The 24,388-nt window shown below is 34.6% G+C and overlaps 1 protein-coding gene across 1 annotated transcript; it reads left to right on the forward strand.

The window, feature by feature from the left end:
* Positions 1-3,006: 3,006 nt before the first annotated feature.
* Positions 3,007-6,264, forward strand: LOC126264820 (uncharacterized). The gene is made up of 3 exons (XM_049964258.1): positions 3,007-4,695; positions 4,741-4,968; positions 6,121-6,264. Exons 1-3 carry the CDS (start codon positions 3,007-3,009, stop codon positions 6,262-6,264), a joined length of 2,061 nt encoding a protein of 686 aa, XP_049820215.1.
* The last annotated feature ends 18,124 nt before the right edge of the window (positions 6,265-24,388 follow it).

Here is a 24,388-nt window from a genome sequence, read left to right on the forward strand (position 1 = left end):
CAAACAGTGAGGTAATTGAAAAAAAACATTCAAATTTATTTGTAACGTATATTTTTAATATTAAATTCTTTCTCAATACAATATATATATATATATATATATATATATATATATATATATATATATATATATATATATATATAAAATATTATTATTTATTCCGTCTTTTTGCATCGAGGGAGACGGCTATTCCCCTCGCTGTTGCACTTGATGAGCCGTCTAGCCTCTATTTGGAGACCAGCAAGTGTCGCCGCAGCCTCAACGGCGCGGCGCTCTGCCGCTTCGGCTTTGGCTACAGCGGCCTTAGCCACCGCCTCTGCTGCCACCACCTCAGCGTCCTCCGCTGCCGCATCTGCCTCAGCCTCTCTCCTCAATCGTTGGTGACGTTCACCCTCGCGACGTCTAAACGCCTTTCTTTCCCCACGAGTGAGACCGTGAGGTGGATACCGGATGATCGGTAGATTCTCCGTCCTTACGTAAAAATCTGTGTCAAAAAAGGAAGGCCCGCAGCAAACGTCGTCCCAATTTTCCTATATAAGAAAATATATGTTTAATAAGTAAATTGTAATAATATAATAAGCTAAAAACTCACCTCAATCACGTTTGCCCTGACTGACATATTGCCAATGATTTTAAGAATTAAATAAAAATTCTAGACTGTCTAATTCTTCAGAATACAAATGGTTTTAAAGAAAATACCCCTCTCTGGAATTCACTGTTTACACCTACACCCTTGTTGTCAACCACTCACAAGTAACCATCCACTCCCACCAAATAGATAAAAAGAAACCACCACCACCTAATGAAGTGAAAAAATCACCACCCTAGAAGAAACGCCCCCACATTCGAAATGTAATGGTAGGGATGGTGGTGGTACAGGGTCTTATATTTAGAGTCTTCCGCTCAGATTTTCATATTCTTACATTAACCATCAGTTTATTAACACTGTTGACTGTTATTTGAAAGAATAGCTCTGTTGATCATCCTCACGAATATTTTTGTTCGTATTTTTTATTTTATTTTTAGATTTCTACTTCACCTTTTTATTCTGCTATCATGGGTAAGTTGTTTTTATTTATTTTTATTTATTTATTTATTTGTGTTTATTACAGAAAACAACGCATTCCACTTTGTGAATGATAATGATGATAATAATCTTGAATCTTCAGACATCATTTTCTACGTTATAGATGAACTTGGCTTGACACCAAACAATGGTAAATTGATTTATAAATATACATGTATACAAATTATTTATATATTTATTAATTTATTTATATTTTTTTCCAAAAGATGAATCCTCCGTTGTAGATAATGACGATGAGTCCTACAACATGAGTTTACACATAATAGATGAGATTGAATCGCAAGAACAACAACAACAACAACAACAACATCAACAACAACAACAACAACAACAACAACAACAACCACAACAACAACAACCACAACAACAACAAGCATTTCAAGTTGTAGACGATGTTGAACAATCGACTGGCCGTTTTAACCTAATCCAGCGAGCTGTTTCCTTTAAAATTAACCCCGTTCCGGAGAACATTCATCCCGTGAATTGGATACGCAACGGAATAACCTCAATTTTCAATGAATGTTCAACATTCATTGGAGGGACTCAATCCGGAGGATCGCGTCGGGTTTTCGTTTTCTGGTAGGTAACTTGTTCGCGGTGAAGCCTGGGCACGCTTCAAACCAAGGCATTCAGTGTCCGCTGATGAGGTGCTCGATTTGGTGCAATCAGTATACCAATCTAATTCGGCTGGTGTGAACACTGAAACTTTTCAGATAAAAGTGACGGTTATTAAGATGCCGGTGAGTATGGGGCGTGCCCAGAAAACAAAATATAATAGTTTCGAAGAAGAATGTGCTGCAAGAAGAGGTATTATTGTTATAAAAAATTCAGATAACCTTTGCCTGCCACGGGCACTTGTAGTGTTAATCGCGAAACTGACCAGTGACCCACAATTCGTACAGGTTCGCCGGGACATTGGACAACTACAAGGAATACGAGCTATGGAACTGTGCCAGAGAGCGGGTGTTGATATTCCCGCAGAGGGTGCCGGGATTCAGGAGTTGCAAGCATTCCAAAGGGTTTTATCCGAATACAGAATTACAGTGTTCAAGTACGGTGCCGGTGGACGAGAGGTGATTTTTAAAGGACAAAGTGAAGGACCAACCCTTAATTTGCTACTCCACAAAGAACATTACAACGCGATTGTATCGTTAACCTCTGCATTTTCCTGCAATTACTACTGTGAAGAATGTAATCTCCCATTCAATACACGCGTCAACCATCGTTGCAGTGGTATTTGTCCGTGCTGTCGTGAATCACCACGGTGCGAGGATGAGGAGAAAATAGAGTGTGTGGATTGTCATCGTCACTTCAGGAGCCGGAAATGTTTGGAAAACCATCTACGGATTAAGAAGACATCCAACGTGTGTGCCGACTTGCGATTGTGTCAAAGGTGCTTTAAAACTGTCGATGGAAAACGTAGGCATGAATGTGGTGAAATTTTTTGTAAGATCTGTAAAAAACACCATCAGATAAATCAACAGTGTTATATTCAGCCAAACACAAAGGAACCCTGCCTTACTGATTTATTATTCATATTTTACGATTTGGAAACACGACAGGACACCATTCAGACCGACGGCAGTGCAGTGCATGAAACCACATTGTGTGTGTTTAAATTGTGTTGTTCCAACTGTTTAGATACGGAAGTGGAATTTTGTGAAAAATGCGGCGTAAGGACCCACGTAATTATGAACAACCCTATTGAAAATTTTATGAACTTTGTGCTGAATCAAAGGAAAATTTTCAAAAGAGTGACTGTGATTGCACATAACGGTCAAGCATTCGACCATCAGTTCATCCTGAACTATATTCTCACCAAAACAGACATCAAGCCAAACTTAATTATGCGGGGGACAAAAATTATTTTGGCTGAGGTGGGAAATGTACGATTTTTGGACTCGCTAAATTATTTTCCAATGGCTCTGGCAAAGCTACCTAAAGCTTTCGGCCTTGCTGGAAACTTTAAGAAGGGTTATTTTCCACACTTGTTTAATACCCTGGAAAATCAGCAATACGTGGGTCCTTTACCATCTGCTGAATTTTACGGTCCGAATCAAATGAAGCCCGAGGACCGACATACGTTTTTAAACTGGCATCAAGAGCATCAGAATGATGTTTTTAATTTCCAGGAGGAAATCGTCGCATATTGCAAGTCGGACGTGGAAATACTAATGAGAGCCTGTCTTTCATTTAGGTCGATGCTTCTTAACGAGTGTAAGGTTTGTCCATTCACCGAAGCAACAACAATAGCATCAGCGTGTAATAAGGTGTTTGCACGAAACTATCTGGAAGCCGATACAATCGCCGTTATTCCCCGTGGTGGTTACCGATTGGCTGATAATCAATCGGTTATCGCTTTACAATGGTTGTTGTGGGAGGAGAACGTACGAGGAATCACCATACACCACGCCGGTACAGGTCGAGAACACCTAGTAGGAAGAGGACTCAAAGTTGACGGTTTTAACGAGGAGCAGCGTCAGGTATTCGAGTTTCACGCTTGTTACTTCCATGGATGCACCAGCTGTTTCAAATTTCACCGAGACACATCGATTGGAGGAGGTAAAATGGATACCATGCGAAATCGTTACGAGGCCACCACCATTAAAACGACTCGACTTCGCAACCTGGGATTTGAAGTCATCGAAATGTGGGAATGTAACTTCCGCGCATTATTAAAACAGAGTTGTGAAGTGCGTGATTTTGTCGAAAACCATCCCGTGTTGGCAACATCACCATTGAATCCTCGTGACGGTTTTTATGGAGGCCGAACCGGAAACACTGTTACATACTACAAATGTAACGAGGGTGAGCGCATCAAATACATCGATATATGTTCGTTGTACCCTTTTGTATGCAAGTACGGCCGATTTCCTCTAGGACACCCCACAATTTATGTAGGATCTGCAGCCCGGGACATTGATTTATCGACCGTAGATGGCATGGTGAAATGTAAAATTTTACCATCCGCGCAGTTGTACCACCCCGTTCTCCCTGTCAGGATGAAGGGAAAGTTAATGTTCGCCCTTTGCAACAGCTGTGGTGAAAGTTCACAGCAGCGTGAGTGTTGCCATACGGAGGAAGAACGATTGTTCACAGGGACATGGGTAATTGCAGAAGTCGTGAAAGCATTGGAAAAAGGCTACAGGATTGTGGAAGTGTTTGAAGTGTGGACATACGAAACGCGTCAATACAACCATGCGGCGGGTCAGCCGGGTTTATTCACAGAAATGATGAATAAATTCATCAAAATTAAACAGGAAGCCTCCGGCTGGCCCGCGGATTGCATAAACGATGTGGTGAAACAACAACAATATCTGGTGGATTTTGAAGAAGCTGAAAAAGTGAAGCTAACACCGGAACGCATCGAAAATAACCCTGGTCTTCGATCCCTCGTCAAATTAATGTTGAATTCGTTCTGGGGAAAGTTTGGACAACGTGAAAACCAACCACAAACAACCATCGTCAACGATCCTCAGGAATGCTTTGATCTCCTTGCGCATCCGTCGAAGAATGTCAACAGTATAACTCCTGTGAATGAACAAACTGTTGTAATCAACTGGGAGTACGCCGACGAGGCTGTGGAATCTCTGCCTACTGTGAATGTGGTAATTGCAGCTTTTGTTACAGCACAGGCCCGTTTGAAGTTGTAGGAATATCTAGAGATGTTGGATACACGTGTTTTATACTACGACACCGATTCCGTTATCTATGTGTCAAGCAACCATTTTCCAGATCCCCCGACTGGAAAATTCATTGGGGACATGACCGATGAGCTGGAGGTATACGGTATCGGTTCCTACATCACGGAATTTGTTTCGGGTGGGCCGAAAAATTACGCATACTCGGTGTGGTCAACGACGAAGCAGTGTATCGAACATGTTTGTAAGGTGAAAGGGATCGCCTTAACATACAGTGCTTCTCGGTTGATTAATTTTGAGAAAATTAAACAAATGGTTCTAGAAAAAACAGATCCCATTCGTTTGACGTCGATGAACTTTGTGCGGACAGAAGATCATCGTGTAGTAACCAAAGAGGAGACAAAGACATACAGAACGAATTCAACAAAGAGACTCTTCATGGATGACAACAGTTCTCGGCCATTCGGATACAAGGTCCCTAGGAACTAATTAAGTGGAAATTAAAAAATTAATATAATAATATAAAAAAAAGGTAACTTTGAATTATTAATATTATATAGATATATATGGTACATACAATTTGTCTATTTTGTTTTTGATATATTCAACGCGTACAACCGGGTGAGAAACGGACTTGTACACTCAGCCTACATCGCAGCCAGCACAACTACACTTATGAGCCTCAGTCAAATAATCAATCACAAAAAAGGTGTATCACTACAAAAATTACCATTGAATAATTAATATTGTATATGTATGTTTTCTGTCTAGAAACACGGTATTTGCACCAATCAACGACTGGGATTCGAAAGCAACAACGAAAGAAAGAACTTTTTCACCTCTTTTTCATGTAACGTAGTAACAAAATGTATAATAAATTGTAATATAAATGTACAATAATAATAATAAATTGTTAACTTATTGATATGTTTTTGTTTTTAATATGTAATAAATCATAATTATAAATTAATTGCATTTTCATTCACTCTTGCGTCTTCCTACGCTTTTGGTCTGAAGTGGCCCACGAACAGGTAAAAATAAACAAATGCGCGCATACGCGTCTTCCTTCGCTTTTGGACTCAAGTGGCCCACGAAAGGTGCGCATGTCATACACTCGTGACGTCACTTCTACGCTTTTGGTCTGAGGTGGCCCACGAACAGGTAAAAATAAACAAATGCGCGCATACGCGTCTTCCTTCGCTTTTGGACTCAAGTGGCCCACGAAAGGTGCGCATATCATACACTCGTGACGTCACACCTACGCTTTTGGTCTGAGGTGGCCCACGACAAGGGTGGCGCTTGCCCACATACCGACAAAGGCTATAAACCATCACAAACAGATGAGTGGCGCGTGCCCACATGCCGACAAAGGCTACAAACCGCCCCAAACAGAGGGGTGGCGCGTGCTCACTTGCCGACAAAGGCCAGCAACCACCCAAACAGATGGGCGGCACGTGCCGACAGGGTCGAGACGTCACTCCTACGCTGTTCGTCTCAAGTGCCCCACTGGCGCCGGAGGGGAGGGGGGAGTCGTGAAGTCACACCTACGCTGTCTGTCTCAAGTGCCCCATATTCTACTCTTATTACAAGTGTAGCACCCTTACTTACTTTGTTTCTTGTGGTTGGTATTGTTGACTGAGAATACTGTTGAGTCACTTTCAGATTGTTTAACATCTTGTGATAGTTTTGATTTCACAGAAATTGAAGTTATCTTCATGCCGGAGCTTTCAATTGCAATAATCATTGGTTGATAGGACTCTGGTAGACCGGAGAGTAGCAATGTAACTAGCCATTCATCGTCAACTGCGAAACCAATGTTTCTGAGCTTGTGAGCAGTACACATAATTTTGCTCACATATTTCTCTACGTTTTGACATACAGTAAGTGAAGTATTATAGAGATCACGCAGCAGCCCATCACAGCGTGTCAACAAAGAGTCATCAAATACTTATGAAAACGTATCCCACACTTCTTTTGCAGTACTACTCTCTTGCATGTGCACGTAATTTATTTAGTCAACTAGTAAATTTATCTTAGTTTTTGCCTTTGTGTCTCGTTTTGTGTCCACAATGACACATGTGGTGGGGTCTATGCAGTTCCACAACTCCTCTTGCTGTAGGTATGTTTTTAGAGCAAATCGCCATGTTACGTAATTATCTCGGCCGGTTAACTTTTCAATTAATGCCAATTGATTGTTTGCTGACAATTTAAGAACCCTTATTCCAGATGTTACGAGAAAACACTTTTCAATTGTCGTATTGACGTTTTAGGTTAACTTCATTACTTTTCTCAGTAAGTAAGCCATTCTGGGCTTCCCTGGGCTTTTCTGGTTCCATAACCTGTTAATTTTTCTTAAAAGAATTTATTATTTCAGAAGAAAAACTTATATTTAAGAATTTAGTGTTAAAATTACAACTTAACTGTCCACAGGCGCACAATTCAAATTACAATTTTAACAGTTTATGTGTAGTTTCAGTACACTCCTACAGGTCATCACAACAGTTACAATTGGATTCCCAAGAGGAAATGAAACATTATTTGTTTTAAGATGTGTTATAATTTTTCATTCTTTATAATAGCCTAAGCTACATTGCGCTGTAAATTGAGAAGAATGCTTCAGGTAAACTACTTTTGGTTAACAAGACAGCATTAAATTAACTGAGGAATGCATATTATCGGATTTTGTAAGCTGGGTCAGCTCGTTGATTAATATTTATGTGATCCCATTTTCCGCACATTTTGGCAGACTGAAATATCCTCTTTCTGTAATTCGCCAAAGAGCATTATAGGATCGGACACCAATCAAAACAAAATTACACAAAGATCAGTTGTCAAGATTGTCAGTGAGTTGTCAAAAAATATGAGCCGAAACTGAGACTGAGACGTCTAGCCATTAGCGCTACCAAATAATTCCATTCAATTAGAAACGTTAAATAATTACTTTAATAACAAGGAGTTTATTTTCTATGAGAAGGCTCTTCTAATTCTTAGGGCACTTAGTCTAAAATACTTTAATACAATTCAATATACATAAATTTCAACACTGAACCATAAATGGTGGGGTGCGTCGTAGTTACACAATTTCGACATCACCTCCTTGGGGGTGACCGAGTTCCAAGAAGTTTTCTGAGTTTTGGAGCTGGGAGACTTTGCAGGAGTAGGGGTGGCTAGTTGGGACAAAGATTTGGGATTAGCGTTAGGAGTAGGGGTACCATCAGAGTTTACCGATGGTATCCCTAGTTTAGACGACAAAGCTGTGTAAGCACTCTTTCACTCTCTGTATCTCACCTTCTAGTTCCAAAATTTTATTCCTAAGGAAATCGGGTACCTCTGGAAACGTCAGCAGACTTTTGGGGTTTATTGAGTTTTTCACTTAGCTTTTCTTTTTTCCGGACCCTACACATAGTTTATTGGTTTAGTAACCGAGGTTACAAGCCAAATTAACAACTCTTCTCTTTCGATTATGGTAACTATTATAACTAAATTCAGACAAAAGAAGGACGAAGAACTCAAAAAAAAATTGTAATTTCCAACAATATTCCCTGGTTGCTACCCACACTTTGAACAATTGACAAAAGTCGCTAACAATAAGAAACTTTTCTGTTGTTATCAATGGCAGAGGTAACGATCGTCATTTAACCAAGTTTCGGTAGCAACTACGGAAAAGTGTTGGTAGTGATATTTTCGTTTTTATTTAGTGACCCTATTAAAGTTCCTATTAAAAGACAAGAGCCGAGAAATAAGAAAAGGAAAAGGAGGCCCAAATCCAGGTTCTATTGGCAGAAAGGAAAGCGGTACCACATCCAACGACACAGCTAGTTATTGTAAAGCCTCAGTTTTGATCGGTTACCTTAGAGTACCAATTAATTCTCTGTATCGTGAGGGGTCTTTGAATGGTTTTAAATCTCTGTTAAATTTTGAGTGGCAGTCATACAGTGTTTTAATTGGATTGCAATCTACCATTCTGAATTTCTCTGAAATATATTTTTTTTGTTTAAGTGTTACTCCTTTCTTCCTTTGGTTAATTTCTATTCTAAAGAAAAACCTAGCAATCTTTGATCTTCAATTTCTCAGCTAATTCTCTCTTAATTTCATTACCAGTTTGATTTTCGACAGTTCTTTTGTACTCCTTAAATTTTTCAAAAACTTCTCTCTTTGACTTAAGGAAAAAACCTGGCACCACCTATTATATTCGTCTATTAATGTAAGAAGATATCTTGATCCACCGCTGAATCTGACTCGCATTGGTCCGCAGATATCTGAATGAACAATATTCAGTAACTGCTTACTTCTTCCTTCTCTATCAGTAAAGGGTTTCCTTGCTTTCTTACCTCGTTGACATTGTCACACCTCATGGGTAATTTATCATTATCCAATTTATTACCGTGTACCAGTCGCTTTCTGTACAAATCCTGTACGCCTTTATAATGTAGGTACTCTAGTTGTCTATGCTACAGGACCATTTTGTTTGAATTTCTATACATTATTCACTTGTAGACATTTGAATTTCGTTGTATATAAACATATTACAATATTTTTCATAAAATCAAGTAGCCCAAAAAGTTTTCTTTATTTGTTTACAACAAAACTCTAATCAGTTCAGACTTTTATTTCATAAGAAACACATCTTTCTGAAGTTGCTCCTACGCTTCAATTCAAAATTAATGGTTAAATATTCTCTCTTTATTAATGAGGTTCTTCCTCATTGAGAATTGTAATTAGCAGAAATACTTATGTACAGTAGTAGTGCTAGAAATGAAACCGATCTTACCAAACTGTTATTTTTGGGGAATAGTTTTGGCTAAATTCATTATTTATATTTACAGGAATTCCCAACTAAACACAGAATAAGGCTCCATAAAATAACACATTGATTTGTTTTCAGAATAAATTATGATTATTTTTTTATTGGAGCAAAGAGGGGGAAATCTACAAGACGTAGTGCCGGACTTTACCGACTAAAAACCCCTCTCCGGGCAATGATCCGAAGATCATGACCTAAGAGTAGTTAACCATAAAGGTTTAGGAAAATAGAAGGGAAAACTAAAGAGGTACGTAACAATCGCTACATAGTAAAGAAAAGATGTTCAAAAGAGACGCAGAGGTCTAGACAGCCAAGAGACAAGGTCTCTTGTATCTGTCGGATTCACAGGGTTGGATATCATGCAAGCATGCAATCTCCGGATTAGAGTGTTGAAAGATAGATCTCCGGAGGTTGAGGGCATGCTATTTTCTCTGAGGCTATGAAATATGAAAAAATATGCAAGAAATCCGAAGAAAGGTCAAGAAAAAGTCACAATAAAGGAGAAAACAGCAATACCAAGAAACCGTCTTCAAAAGTTCTATCAAAAAGGCTGAGGACAGGAATGTTCCCATTGGAGTTCCACATATCTGTCTGTGTATAAAGAAGGTACTTTCAATTTATGGAAAGTTTTCCATAGTATGGGCATACGTTTCAACTCAAATAACATCTGAGAATTAAACATGTTTTCTGGGGAAATAAAGATTTGAAATCTTTGTTGGGTTGAATTTTATAATTAATAGATTTATCTGTTGCAGTTTTGTTAAAACTTTCATCTACTTTAGTGCATATATATTTTTAGTGTTTCCATATTTTCTTGGGAGTAAGCATGTTTTGACAAAACACTGACAACATCATCGAGAACTAATGTTGTAGTATTTTCGTTCTGCTTATTCGGTTATCATATAATCGCGATACCGATCATGGAAAGAAGTAATTATATACAATCAAACATCGCGGAGCCTTGTATCCTATTAAGCAGTATTCTTCTAAAATATCTGTAATAAGGTATATCATAATTGAAATGAAAGTTTATGCTCTTATAGACATTCAAGAAGTGAGACACAATTTACTTGCTTTACCTGTATGCTCCATACTTGCTTCGAGAGTATGTTAAAATCGTAGTAGTAACTCTCCATATGCGTTGGGATGTAGGTGGAGTTCTTAGATACTTTATTTAAATTTGCATTCTGTAAAAAGAAATAATTTTTGAGGGTATTGCAAAAATTATCTTCAAAAATTGATTGAATAAATCATATTGTAGAAGAGAATGAAAAACACAGTGACCAAAGATTTTTTTGAAAGAAGGAAAATAACGGAGCGATTTTTAATTAGGGATGTCTCAATTTGATTATACGGCGTTGTAGTGCGTTGATTCAGTCAACCAAAGGGGCGGTATATATAACACGATATTTTACACTAAATACTCTCTGTACTCTGTAATATTGTATAACTTTGGTTAACTTTTGATATATATACAAATCGGGATTTTTTTTTACAGTTTCTAAGACATTTTGGTGTTTTGTTAATATATCTTATCTCCTAACTTTATTTAAGTGAACTTTAAATATAATTGGTAATATTTTGATACAGCAAAATAAAAGCCCACGGGAAATTTTCATGTGGCTTGATTTCCGAGTATTTCATGATTAATTAACACTATTTGAAATCAGAGCTCTCAAATAGATATATTTCGTTATTAATGTAATTGTTACAATATTCCGCCTTGATTAACTGCAATAAATTCTGTATCTAAGGGAATCCAAATTTAAAAAAACAATAGAACACTTGTTGTAACCTAGCATCTGTAATTTACAACTGTTCCCAAAACTTAATTTAAAATATTAACAATTTCAACATTCAAGAGATGCTGTGAAACTTTAGAACAGTAGGTGTCTCACCATTCAAAAAATCAACAACAACATACGCGCCATTAATTTATTTCAGATGTAATTCATAAGGAATAACACATAATTTCTAAGGAAAGTCAAATTTGATGATTAACATCAGTGGATCAAATTTAAATGGAAAATGTGTGTGGTTTAAATTAACGGTTAAGACTTGAATAATACCATTTGGAGTAAATAATTAAATTATTTATTAACAATTTCTTAAAACGAGAGAATAAGTTTTTGAGAACTCTGGTTCTGTACGTGTGTTTTGACAACTAACTGTTAACTGATGTTGGAGATTTTGCTTGTTGGACGATTTTATAATGGCCTTACCAAGTACACAAAGTTGTTCTTCTAAATTGTCGAGATATTCTGAACACAGGATCCTATAATAATAATCGAGGAGCTATTTTCCTGTCACAGTTAACTGTGTAGCATTCTGCTGCTATAATTTAATTTACAATGCGAAAAAATATCTTATTCTTGAAAATAAAGCTTACGCTATAACGGAGTCAAGAATTGAGACGCAATTTACTTGGAAAATCATTTATTTAGAATACCGATCAGACATGTAGTAGATGTTAAGATTCTGCATATAGCATATAGATAAACCAAGTAAATTGTGTGTCACCTCTTGAATGTTTATCTTTCTTTTCAGTTATGTTATACCTTATTGCACGGTAAAGTAGTTTTTTTAGAAAAATACTACTTAAAATGATCCCAGGTTTCTATAATCGCGATTATAAGATTAGCAACTAATTAGAATGAAAATACCCCAACATGCCCAAGTAGTCTAATTTGTCAGCAAGTTGTCAAAACGTGCGTAGCGGTTACGAGCTCTCAAGAAAACGTGGAGACACTTAAAATATATATGCACTAAAGTAGATGAAAATTTCATCAAAATTACAAATGAGCTATTAATTATAAATTTCAACTCAACAAAGATTGCAAATTTTTACACAGAAAATTGTGATTTGATTTTGTTTATAAATTGTGTTGTCATTATTTGAACTTGTCATCTAGACATGAGGAATCTAAATTAATTTTGACATAAAATTAGCAAAATTAGAAAGATTGGTATCTTAGTGTTGTTTGAGGGTGATAATCCAACCAAACGTGAAAGAGAGAAATTCAGTACCTAGTTGAAATTTGCCGCTCACTAATTCTTGCTTAAAGAATCAACTACGTGAATTATTTTTTGATTTAAAAAGGTGACATATTTAAACAGTTACAATAATAGGAACCTACTGTCCGAAGGTTCCGATTACGAGTCACTGAAATCAAATCAGTTGTAGATGTCTCGACGACATTTATTTTCCATCAAAGGAATACTGTCTGTGAATCTGACAGATAATTAACATGTGAATAGAAATTGTTTTCATTAACTTTATACTTAAATGCAGAAATATATTTTGCTACTAAGAGACGTGGGGGATGAAATTGAAAACAAGTAACTTGCCTGATGTATATACACATAAATAAAATTTTAATTAATTAGTACTTACAAAATTAAACGAACATTTTGGAGTGAGTGTTGTATTGAGTGATATTTTGCAATCTTTCATGTTTCAGTAGCAAAGAAGGAAGATTGTTAGTCAAATAAGAGAAAATAACATTTATGTTGCTAAGATTACGTCACCTTATGATGTATGTCAGCCTGTCCAATTATAGGCAAGAGTTATGGTTAATTCAATTAAACCTAATTCGAAATATGTGGTTTGGAATCACGTTGTCTTCTTTCAAGTAAATTTGATTTGATCTTATATTGTATTAATATTACATCAAATTGTGGTTCAGTTATATTTTTTGTTATAATTCTATTCGTTTGAATCCACAGTGTCAACAAATTGACAGAGCAAAGAAATGTCGAGATGAGTTATAATAACTTTAATGGTAGAACTGTTCCGAATCAATTTCATCCTTATATTTTAACTTACACTAAATGACTATAAATGTGGTTCCCAAATATTTAAATATAATATAACTTTCCAAATGAAACTACTTTGTTTAAGTTTTGTGGTTAATTTAATTAATTTTAACCTCCAATTAGTTAGTGGAAAGAAGTACTTAAAAGATATATGCGACATAATTTTTTAGGAAACACATTTACTGATTACAGTACAGATTAAATTTTAAGGAAGAATTACTTCGGCACTATTCTAAAATTATAATTAGAATAAACAAGCTTAATTCTCAGATGTAGGATGAGTTATAAGGTAGGTCCATACTATCGAAACATGGGACTCGAGATGGCGATCTGTGGTACAAGAATTGAACTTCTATCCAAAGAAAATTTCGACACGAGGCGGATTCAGGTAGAGGCGTTACTTACCAAAATCGATACCTGGAATTTCGTTAATGAAGTATCAAAGTCAGTTAGATGTCAGGGTGACAAAAAAAGTGAATCAGCGCTTAAAACGTGGATGTAAATAAGATAAAAAGGTAAATGCGGACATAATCCTATGCATAAGCCCATCGGACCTCAAGAGTATCAAAGGATGCGAGATATCCAAAGATGTATGGCACTTTTGAAACAATTATTTTATATATTTTATATATTTAATATTATTTGATTAAGTATAAATAAAATTGGATAACGATAAATTACCCACGTGGTGTGGCATATATCAATGAGGTAAATATGCAAGGACACCCTTTACTGCCAGAGAATTAAGAAGTAAGCAGTTACTGAATATTGTTCTTTCACATCTGCGGACCAAAGCGAGTTAGAACCAGAGGTGGATCAAGATATCTTCTAACATTTATAGACGATAATAGTGGATGGTGCAAGGTGTATTTTCTCATGTCAAAAGGAGAATTTCTTGAAAAATTTAAGGAGTAAAAAAGAACTGCTGAAAAACGAACTGGTAATGAAAGTAAGAGAGAATTAGCTGAGAAATTGAAGATCAAGGTTTTTTTTGGAATAGAAATTAACCAAAGTAAGAAAAGAGTAACACTTAAACAAAAAAAATATATTTTAGAAAGTTATCAGAGATTTAAAAATGTTCAAAGACTCCACACGATACAGAGAATTAATTGGTACTCTAATGTATTCTAATCCAGCCGATCAAAACTGGGGCTTTACAATAATTAGCTGTGTCTTTCTGACAATCGAACCTGGATTTGAGCTGCCTTTTCATTTTCTTATTTCACGGTTTTTGTCTCTTAATAGGAACTTCTTCTGAAATGAAACTGGCGATGTGCCGTGTGGCCCCAATAGGACTCTGAAGCACTCAAACTTCTTGCAGGCACGCTTGCTGTTTACTCATTTCATGACCGCTAATTCAGTTATTAAACTGTTTATAGTACGAAAACCTAAACTTAATTCAGTTGTTTCATGGATTGGTAACCAAGGTTACCAAACAGGTAAACAAATTTTTTTATTTGTCTGAATTTAGTAACTAACTAAATTCAGACCAATTCAGTTACCATATTCGAAAGAGGAGAGTTGTTAATTTGGCTGGTAACTTCGGTTACTAAATCAATAAACTATGTGTGTGAACTATGTGTAGTGTCAGGAAAAGAGACAAGCTAAGTGAAAATCTCAATAAAAACCAAATGTCTGCCGACGTTTCCAGAGGTACCCGATTTCCTTAGTGTTCAAATTTATGTATATTGAATTGTATTAAAGCATTGCATATTCTTCAGACAACAGAAGTATGTTTTACTTTTGATTAATAAACATATCGCCTTCATTGCTGTTGGAACCTGAATATGTACAAAATGTAATTTGATTTCAAAACTGAACTTGAACAATTATTTGGTAACTTACAATTTCGTCGTTGAAAAGACGAAAACTACAAAAGAAATAAGTATTTAGTCTTTACACGTGAGCTGTTTGTTTCGTTTTTTAGCTTTCAATGCAAACACAAATTTAAGCAATATCGTTTTGTCATGAAAATATTTCGGTTTATATTCAAAAAATAATAATAATTTTTTCCAGATTGATGTTTTTAATGAACTCAGAAGTCAGATTTATCTAGTAATAGAGGTCCTTATGATATTCCTTCTACAGCATTGAATGAATTGTGGATTATCATTAACAAAGCCTCTAAAAATGGAATTTAACTTGTTTTTAAAATGTGCTTTATTTCCTAATGTACAGAAAAAATCATTTATTACACCTACCTTAAAGAATGGAGATAGTTTACTTGTAACAAATTTAGGCCTGTATGAAAAATGTTTTGTATTCCATAATTGTCCAAAAAAATTCATTTTCAAAATAGTTCCAAAATATTATAAATGAGAGTCAACATGGATTTTGCAAATGTAAATCTTCTGCGACCAACCTTCTTATTTATAACAATTCGACAGTTGTTGCTCTTGAAAATCATTTACAGGTTGATGTTGTTTATACAGACTTTTAAAAGGCATCCGATAGAATCTGCCATGATTTATTGTTTGCTGAACTAACTGGGCTGGAGTTGTCAAGTAAGTTTTCCACTGTAGATAATCATAACGATTGTAATGTAAAGTGATTAGTTTTTTAAAAATATATAAATATAAATCAACACTATTTTCGAAAGTTACACTTTACATAAAATATTTTAATGTAATATGTTTGAAATTTAGAAATGTGTAACAGATTAGGCGGTAGTTTATCTAGAAAAGTTGGTTTGGCTCAAACTAAAATAAATTTGCGTAAATGTAAAAGAAAAACTGGTGAATATTCTGGTGCACTGATTGCAGAACAATTTTTAGATGGGATGGACAGTAATTTAGCATATAAATTCCAGCTTAAAGTATGCGTTATTGTTGAAGAAGAAATAATGTGTAGAAATAGTTAATCTTTCCATTTCTCTGTTAACATCAACTATTATTGACTAGTAATTAATAAGTCAACTTAGTTGTCACGCCCTTCCATATTCTGTCATTGTCAAAACTTTTCGGGTTATTCATCAAACTCTCTAATACCCTCAAAAATTATTTCTTATTACAAATTGCAAATTTAAATAAAGCATCCTAAGAACTCCATTTACAACTCAACGCATATGGAGAGTTACTACCACGATTTTAATATATTTTTAAAGCAAGTATGGAACATATAAGTAAAACAAGTAATCGTGTCTCACTTCTTGAATGTCTATAATTTCGTAAGCGTTCCTTTTAATTATGTTGCCCTTGTTGCACTATAAAGTAGATTTTTAGAAAAATAATGGTTAATAGGATTCCAGGTTCTGCGATGCTTTGTCGTATAAAATAACCTCTTCTTATAATCGGTATCGCGATTAAAAGATCAGCAATTAACCAGAACGGAAATACTTCAACATTAGTTGACTAAGTTGTCAGAAAGTTGTCAAAACGTGCGTACTCGATAGCAACTCTCAAGAAAACGTGGAGACACTAAAAATATATATGTAATAAATCAACAAAAGAATGCTATTACTTATAAATTTCTACTGTAAAAAGATTGCAAATCTTTACGCAGAAAATTGTAGAATAGAAATCAATATTTCATGATTTGGTTTAAAAGTTGTGTTGACATTATTTGAACTTGTCATCCAGACATGAGGAATCTAAATAATTTTCGTCATAAAATTAGCAAATATGGAAACATTGGTATCTTAGTGTTGTGGGAGAGTGATAACCCAACCAAAAGTGAAAGAGAAAAATTCAGTGCATAGTTGAAAATTGTCGCTCACTAATTCAAGCTGAAAGAATCAACCACGTTAATTTACTGTTGATTTAAAAAAGTGAAATATTTAAACAATTACAATAATGGCAACTTTTTGTTTGAGGATTTCGATTACGAGTGCTGAAAAATCACGGAAATCACGAACTTTCAAGTTTCAGTAGCAACGAAGGAATTTTGTTTATCAAATAAAAGAAAATAACATTTATGTTGCTAAGATTACGTTTCCTTGTGACATGTGCCACACGTTACAATATAAACAAAACGTCCAATGACCAATTAACCCATATTCGAAATATGTAATTTAGAAAAAAGTTGTCATCTTTCAAGCAATTTTGATTTGTTTCTTTCATAGTATTAATATTACATCAAATTGTGGTTCAGTTATATTTTTAATATATTTCTATTTGTTTTAATCGAAAGTGTCAACAAATTGACAGAGAAAAGGCATATCGAGATGATTTTTCGATTTGTTATAATAACTTTAATGACAGTGATTCATTTATTTAATGACCACGTTACAAATCACATCTGTGTGTGAGATGATATGGACAAATTGCACGTGTTGATTACCAGGAAACTTTTGCACAAACAATCAGTTCAATACGATCGTTACTATCTGTGGCTGTACAAAATAATCACAAAATCAAGTAACTAGACGTAAAGACAGCATTTTTATATGGAGAACTTGAACATACCTATTTATGACTTAACAAGAAGGGTTGGATCATGACGAAAACATGGTATGTAAATTGAACAAGTCACCATATGGGTTAAAACAATTCCCTTGCTGCTGGCATGCCAAATTCGACTCTACACCGAAAAGAGTTTTAGTATTTATATGGAACAAATTTTAAACAGAATTGAAATGACTAATGCTGATCCTAATACTGTTCCAGTCGACCCTAACATAAAGCTACAGTAGGAAGATACTACCTCACTTCTGCTCTTCATAATAACACAGCTCGTTCCGTCAAATTTTATTTGGCTACCATCGCAAATAATCTGACTTAGAGACAATAGATTTGTTGCCAATTTAGGAACACATAATACTTTTGTAAAAAGCACCTTTTTGTTTTGACCTTCATCGTCATAATGGTCCAACCTCACTTGTTCTGAGCATTGCACAGATTATACTTTGTTGTTTGCGACTCTGTTTTTATGTATGACAGGAGCCGTCATATTGCATCGGAAGCCACTTACCATGGGTCATTTTGGCTGGATGTTGCCTCAAACGCAGCAGCATATGATGAACTACTTGCTTTTTGTTGAACATTCTTGGTTCTGGATTTGCATTTGAGGACTTTTATGACCTTACTTGTTACAAGTGTAGCACCTTGGACCCTTACTTTGTTTCTGTGGTTGTTTTTAATTTTCTTGATGACTGACAATACTGTTGAGTCACTTTCAGGTTGTTTAACATCTTGTGATAGTTTTGATTTCACAGAAACAGAAGGTATCTTCATGCCGGAGCTTTCAATAGCAATAATCATTGGTTGATAGGATTCTGGTAGACCAGAGAGTAGCACTGTAAATAGCCATTCATCGTCAACTTCGAAACCAATGTTTCTGAGCTTGTGAGCGGTACACATTATTTTACTCATATATTTCTCTACGTTTTAACATGCAATATGTGAAGTATTACAGAGATCATGCAGCAGCCCATCACAGCGTGTCAACCAAGATTTATCCCATACTTATTTTGCAGTACTACTCTCTTGTATGTGCACGTAATTTATTGAGTCAACTAGTAAATTTATCTTAGTTTTTGCCTTTGTGTCTCGTTTTGTGTCCACAATGACACATGTGGGGGGTTTTATGCAGTCCACAACTTCTCTTGCTGTAGATGTGTTTCTATAGCAAATAACCAGGTTACGTAATTATCTTGGCCGGTTAACTTTTCAATTAATGCCAATTGATTGTTTGCTGACAATTTAAGAACCCTTATTCCAAATGTTACGAGAAATCACCTTTCAATTGTCGTATTGACGGTTTAGGTTAACTTTATTACTTTTCTCAGTAAATATGTCTTTCTGGGCTTAAAAGAATTTATTATTTCTCAAGAAAAATTTATATTTAAGAATTTAGTGTTAAAATTACAACTTAACTGTCCACAGGCGCACAATTCAAATTACAATTTTAACAGTTTATGTGTAGTTTCAGTGCACTCCTACCTGGTCATCGCATCAGTTACAATTGGCATCCCAAGAGGAGATGAAACATAATTTGTTGTAAGTTGTGTCAAAATTGTTCATTCTTTATAGTAGTGTAAGCTACATTGCGCTGTAAATTAGATTTTTTTTAGAAGAATCCTTCAAGTAAACTAATTAGGGTTAACAAGACAGCATTAAGTTAACTAAGGAAAGCATATTATCAAATTTAGTACGCTGGGTCAGCTCCTGGAGTAATATTTATACGATACACATTCTCCACATTTTGGCAGATTGAAATAACCTCTTTCCGTAATTCGCCAAAGAGCATTATAGGATCGGATACCGAACAAAATAAAATTACACAAAGATCAGTTGTCAAGATTGTCAAGGAGTTGTCAAAGAATACGAACAGTATTCCATATCAGTCTTCACAATATTGCCAAACTAATTTAAGTGTTTCTTTTCTATGAAAACTTTTTTCTAAATGTTAGTGTATTGACCTTTTTGCTTTAATTCAATTCAAAATACATAAATTTGAACACTGAACAATTTCTAACATTATCTCAGTCATCTAAATCTTATGTGCGTTTATATTCGGATTCAAACTCAGATAAATAAACTATATGTAGTTTGAGGAGAAAAGACAAGCCAAGTGAAAATCTCAATAAAACCCAAAAGTCTGCCGGCGCTTCAAGAGGCCTTAAGATTAAAATATCGGAACTATAGGGTGAACTACAACGAATGAAAGTAAGTAATGCAGTAAGCTGTCTGCTAAACTACAGACACCTTCGGTAAATCCTGGAAATACTCCTACTTCTAACACCAATCCTTTCTCCCAACTAGCCACCCCACACCTCCGAAACGCAAAAGTTTTCCACGAAGTGGGTCACGCCTATAAAAGTGATGTCGAAATCGTCTGATGATGACGCACCCCTGTGCTCACCGAAAAGACATGAAAGTACTGGAAGTCTTTATATCCATTATGGTCAAAAGCCAAAAGTGAATAATTGGAACAGTTTACCAGCATCTGGTTCTGAATTTTATTCCAATCATTGTGCATCAGTGGATATATTTTTAGTAACTGGAGATTGAAACCTGCCCCGAGTGAATTGGACTAATGATGAGTTTAGTGTTTTCATGAGTTCTGAGGTTTACTCATTAAACTATCACTTGTCATTAGTTGATTGGGATTTACTTTTAAGCAATATGGATTTTAATGATTGAGAGCACAAATCTTATGAAATTTTATACAATATATTCCAACTTGATCTACCTGTAAAAATAATTAAGAACTATGTTTCTTAAGTTGTTCTATAAAGAGCTTATGACATTAACAATTCATTATTCATTTGCAGATATTTGAATTTCGTTGTCATAAGCAAAATTAAATATTTTTCATAAAATCAAGTAGCCCAAAAAGATTTCTTTATTTGGTTACCACAAAACTTTAATCAGTTCATATCGAAACCTACCTCTCTTATACATAATTTGTTTTCAGAATAAATTCAATAAATTAAGATTGAAATCTGAAAGTACGATGTAAAAGGCAAATGCTGGAGAGATTCTAGTGGCCCAAGAATTGGATTTAAATGTACGTATAATTTTCATCTGTATTCAAGATTTTTATAATTAATGATATATTTTATGCTAAAACACACACAATTAAATTATTTAATTTAAATAAAAAACAAATAAGCTATTTCGACGATTCGTTGGACATCAGGAATTGACACATTGATAGACTGATTACTATCATATAAATGAAGATGAAATGTGCTATGACAAAGCCACATATCGGGAAATATGAAAAAAAAAATCCAAGAAATCAAAAAAAGTACAAGCAAAAATCCCAATAAAGAAGAAAACAGCATTACCAAAAGTTCTACCAAAAAGGCTGAGGACTGGAATGTTCCCGTTGGAGTTCCACATATCTGTCTGTGTATAAAGCAGGTACTTTCATTTTGAGAATTAAGCATGTTTATAATAATTATAATTTTATAATTGTGGCGAAGAAATTTTTCCTATTGTAATCTGTACTCTATGACGGTAAATGCGTTTCCTAAATAATTATGTTGTATAAACTATAAATAATTATGTTATATATAGCTGTAAATCTTTCTACTGAAAAATTGGTGGTTGAAAAAATCGACAATGTGTCGAAACCATTTTATAACACCAAACTAAATTTTCGACTTAAGTTAAACTAAGTAATTTTATTTGTAAAGTTAAGTTATATTTAATTATTTGTGAATCTCATTTATAGTCTTCCAGTGTAGGTTGAAATATAAGGATGAGATTGATTCGAAACAGTTCTACCATCAACAATACTATAACAAATCGAAAAATCATCACGATATTCCTTTGCTCTGTCAATTTGCTGACACTGTGGATTAAAACGAATAGAATTATAAGAAAAGATATAACTGAACCACAATTTGGTGAAATACATGATACAATATAAGAATCAAATCAAGTTTTGCTTGGGAGAAGACAACTTTTTTGCAAAATTACATACTTCTGACATATGTCATAAGGAAACGTAATCTTAGCAACATAAATGTTATTTTATTTTTTGACAAACAATTGGTTGCTATTGAAACTTGAAATAAATGTCGACGAGAGATCTGCAACTGATTTGATTTCAGTGACTTTCAGGGCACGTAATCTAAACCTTCAGACAGTAAGTTGCTATTTTTGTAACTGTTTAAATATTTCACCTTTTTAAATCAACAGTAAATTCACGTAGTTGACTCTTTCAGCTTGAATAAGTGAGCGACAGATTTCAACTATGCACTGAATTTTTCTCCTTCACCTTTAATTATCACCCTCAAACAACACTAATTTACCAATCTTTCCATATTTGATAATTTTATGTTGCATATTATTTAGATTCTTCATGTCTGGATGACAAGTTCAAATAATGTTAACACAATTTATAAACCAAATCATGAAATAGTGATTTCTATTTCACAATTTTCTGGGGAAATAAAGATTTGAAATCTTTGTTGGGTTGAAATTTATAATTAATAGATTTATCTGTTGCAGTTTTGTTAAAACTTTCATCTACATTAGTGCATATATATTTTTAGTGTTTCCACATTTTCTTGGGAGTAGGCATATTTTGACAAAACACTGACAACATCATCGAGAACTAAAGTTGTAGTATTTTCGTTCTGCTTATTCGGTTATCATATAATCGCGATACCGATCATGGAAAGAAGTAATTATATACAACCAAACATCGCGGAGCTTTGTATCCTATTAAGCAGTATTCTTCTAAAATATCTGTAATAAGGTATATCATAATTGAAAAGAAAGTTTATGCTCTTATAGACATTCAAGAAGTGAGACACAATGTACTTGCTTTACCTATATGCTCCATACTTGCTTTAAAAATATGTTAAAATCGTGGTAGTAACTTTCCATATGCGTTGGGATGTAGATGGAGTTCTTAAGATACTTTATTTAAAATTGCAATCTGTAAAAAGAAATAATATTTGAGGGTATTGCAAAAATTATCTTCAAAAATTGATTGAATAAATCATATTGTAGAAGAGAATGAAAAACACAGTGACCAAAGATTTTTTTGAAAGAAGGAAAATAACGGAGCGATTTTTAATTAGGGATGTCTCAATTTGATTATACGGCGTTGTAGTACGTTGGTTCAGTCAACCAAAGAGGCTATACCGTACGAAAAATGCTCTTCGTGTCTGGATGTTGTAAGAGATGGATGCACGACAAAGAGAGAAAAGTTTTGCCCGGTAGTAAGAATCCCTACTCTCAGAGACAATGCGCCGTGCTGGTGCGCGCCGGCGCACAATGTAAATTAATCTTTGCGAATGCATTTAGTAACTCTCCGTATGCGTAGGGATGTAGTTCGAGTTCTTCGGATGCTCCATTTAAATTCCGTAACTTTGTATAATTTTCAATCTGTAAAATGAAATATTTTTTGAGGGTATATCAAAAACAAAAATAAGTATTCTAAAAATAAACTACTTTTTTCAAAATAAAAATGTATCCCAAAAATTAAATAAAATATACTAAAAACAACGTCTGCGGAGACGAACCGCATGATAAACGCAGCAAAACCAAAGGATCCCCTCCAGTCAGTTCGGCCCGCCCACATAATTGCATGTATATCTTTCCTTTTTGTTTACAAATGGGTATTGATGTTCCGTCTCAATATGCGAGTAGACACGCTCATCATTTTTGATACGGTATACAGTGCAAAAATGCTAGTGCAAGTGCGCGCTTGCGCACAATATAAATTAAACTTAGCGAATGCATTTAGTAACTCTCTATATGCGATATTAAAAACAAAAATAAGTATTCTAAAAATAAAGTTCTTTTTTCAAAATAAAAAATATCCCAAAAATTAAATAAAATAAATAAATGCATAAGTAAAAAAACTAATAATAATTAAATAAAGTGTTCAAAGACACCGACTCGTCTACGGAGACGAACCGCATGCTAAACTCAGCAAAACCAAATGATCCCCTCTAGTCAGTCCGGCCCGCCCACATAATTGCATGTATATCTTTCTTTTTTGTTTACAAAGGGGTGTTGATGTTCCGTCTCAATATGCGAGTAGACACGTTCATCATTTTTGATACTGTATAACAGGATATTTTACACTAAATTCTCTCTGTACTCTGTAATATTGTATCACTTTGGTTAACTTTTGATATATATATATATATATACAAATCGGGATTCCTTTTTACAGTTTCTATTACATTTTGGTGTTTTGATAATATATCATATGCCTAACTTTACTTAAATGAATTTTAATATGATTGGTAATATTTTGATTTAGCAAAATTAAAGCCCACGGAAATTTTTCTTGTGGCTTGATTTCCGAGAATTTCATGATTAATTAACACTATTTGAAATCAGAGCTCTAAAATAGATATATTTTGTATTAGTGTAATTGTTCCAATATGATTGATTAACTGCAATAAATTATTAAGGGAATTCAAATTTAAAAAACAATACAACACTTATTGTAAATTAGCAACTGTTATTTACAATTGTTCCTACAACTTAATTTCAAATATTAACAATTTCAACATTCAAGAGATGCTGTGAAACTTGAGAACACTAGGTCATCATTCAAAAACTCAACAACTAGATACACGCCATCAATTTATTTCAGAAGTAATTCATAAGGAATAACACATAA

This window comes from Aethina tumida, chromosome 1 (genome assembly GCF_024364675.1).
Source record: "Aethina tumida isolate Nest 87 chromosome 1, icAetTumi1.1, whole genome shotgun sequence".
Classification (NCBI taxonomy): domain Eukaryota; kingdom Metazoa; phylum Arthropoda; class Insecta; order Coleoptera; family Nitidulidae; genus Aethina; species Aethina tumida.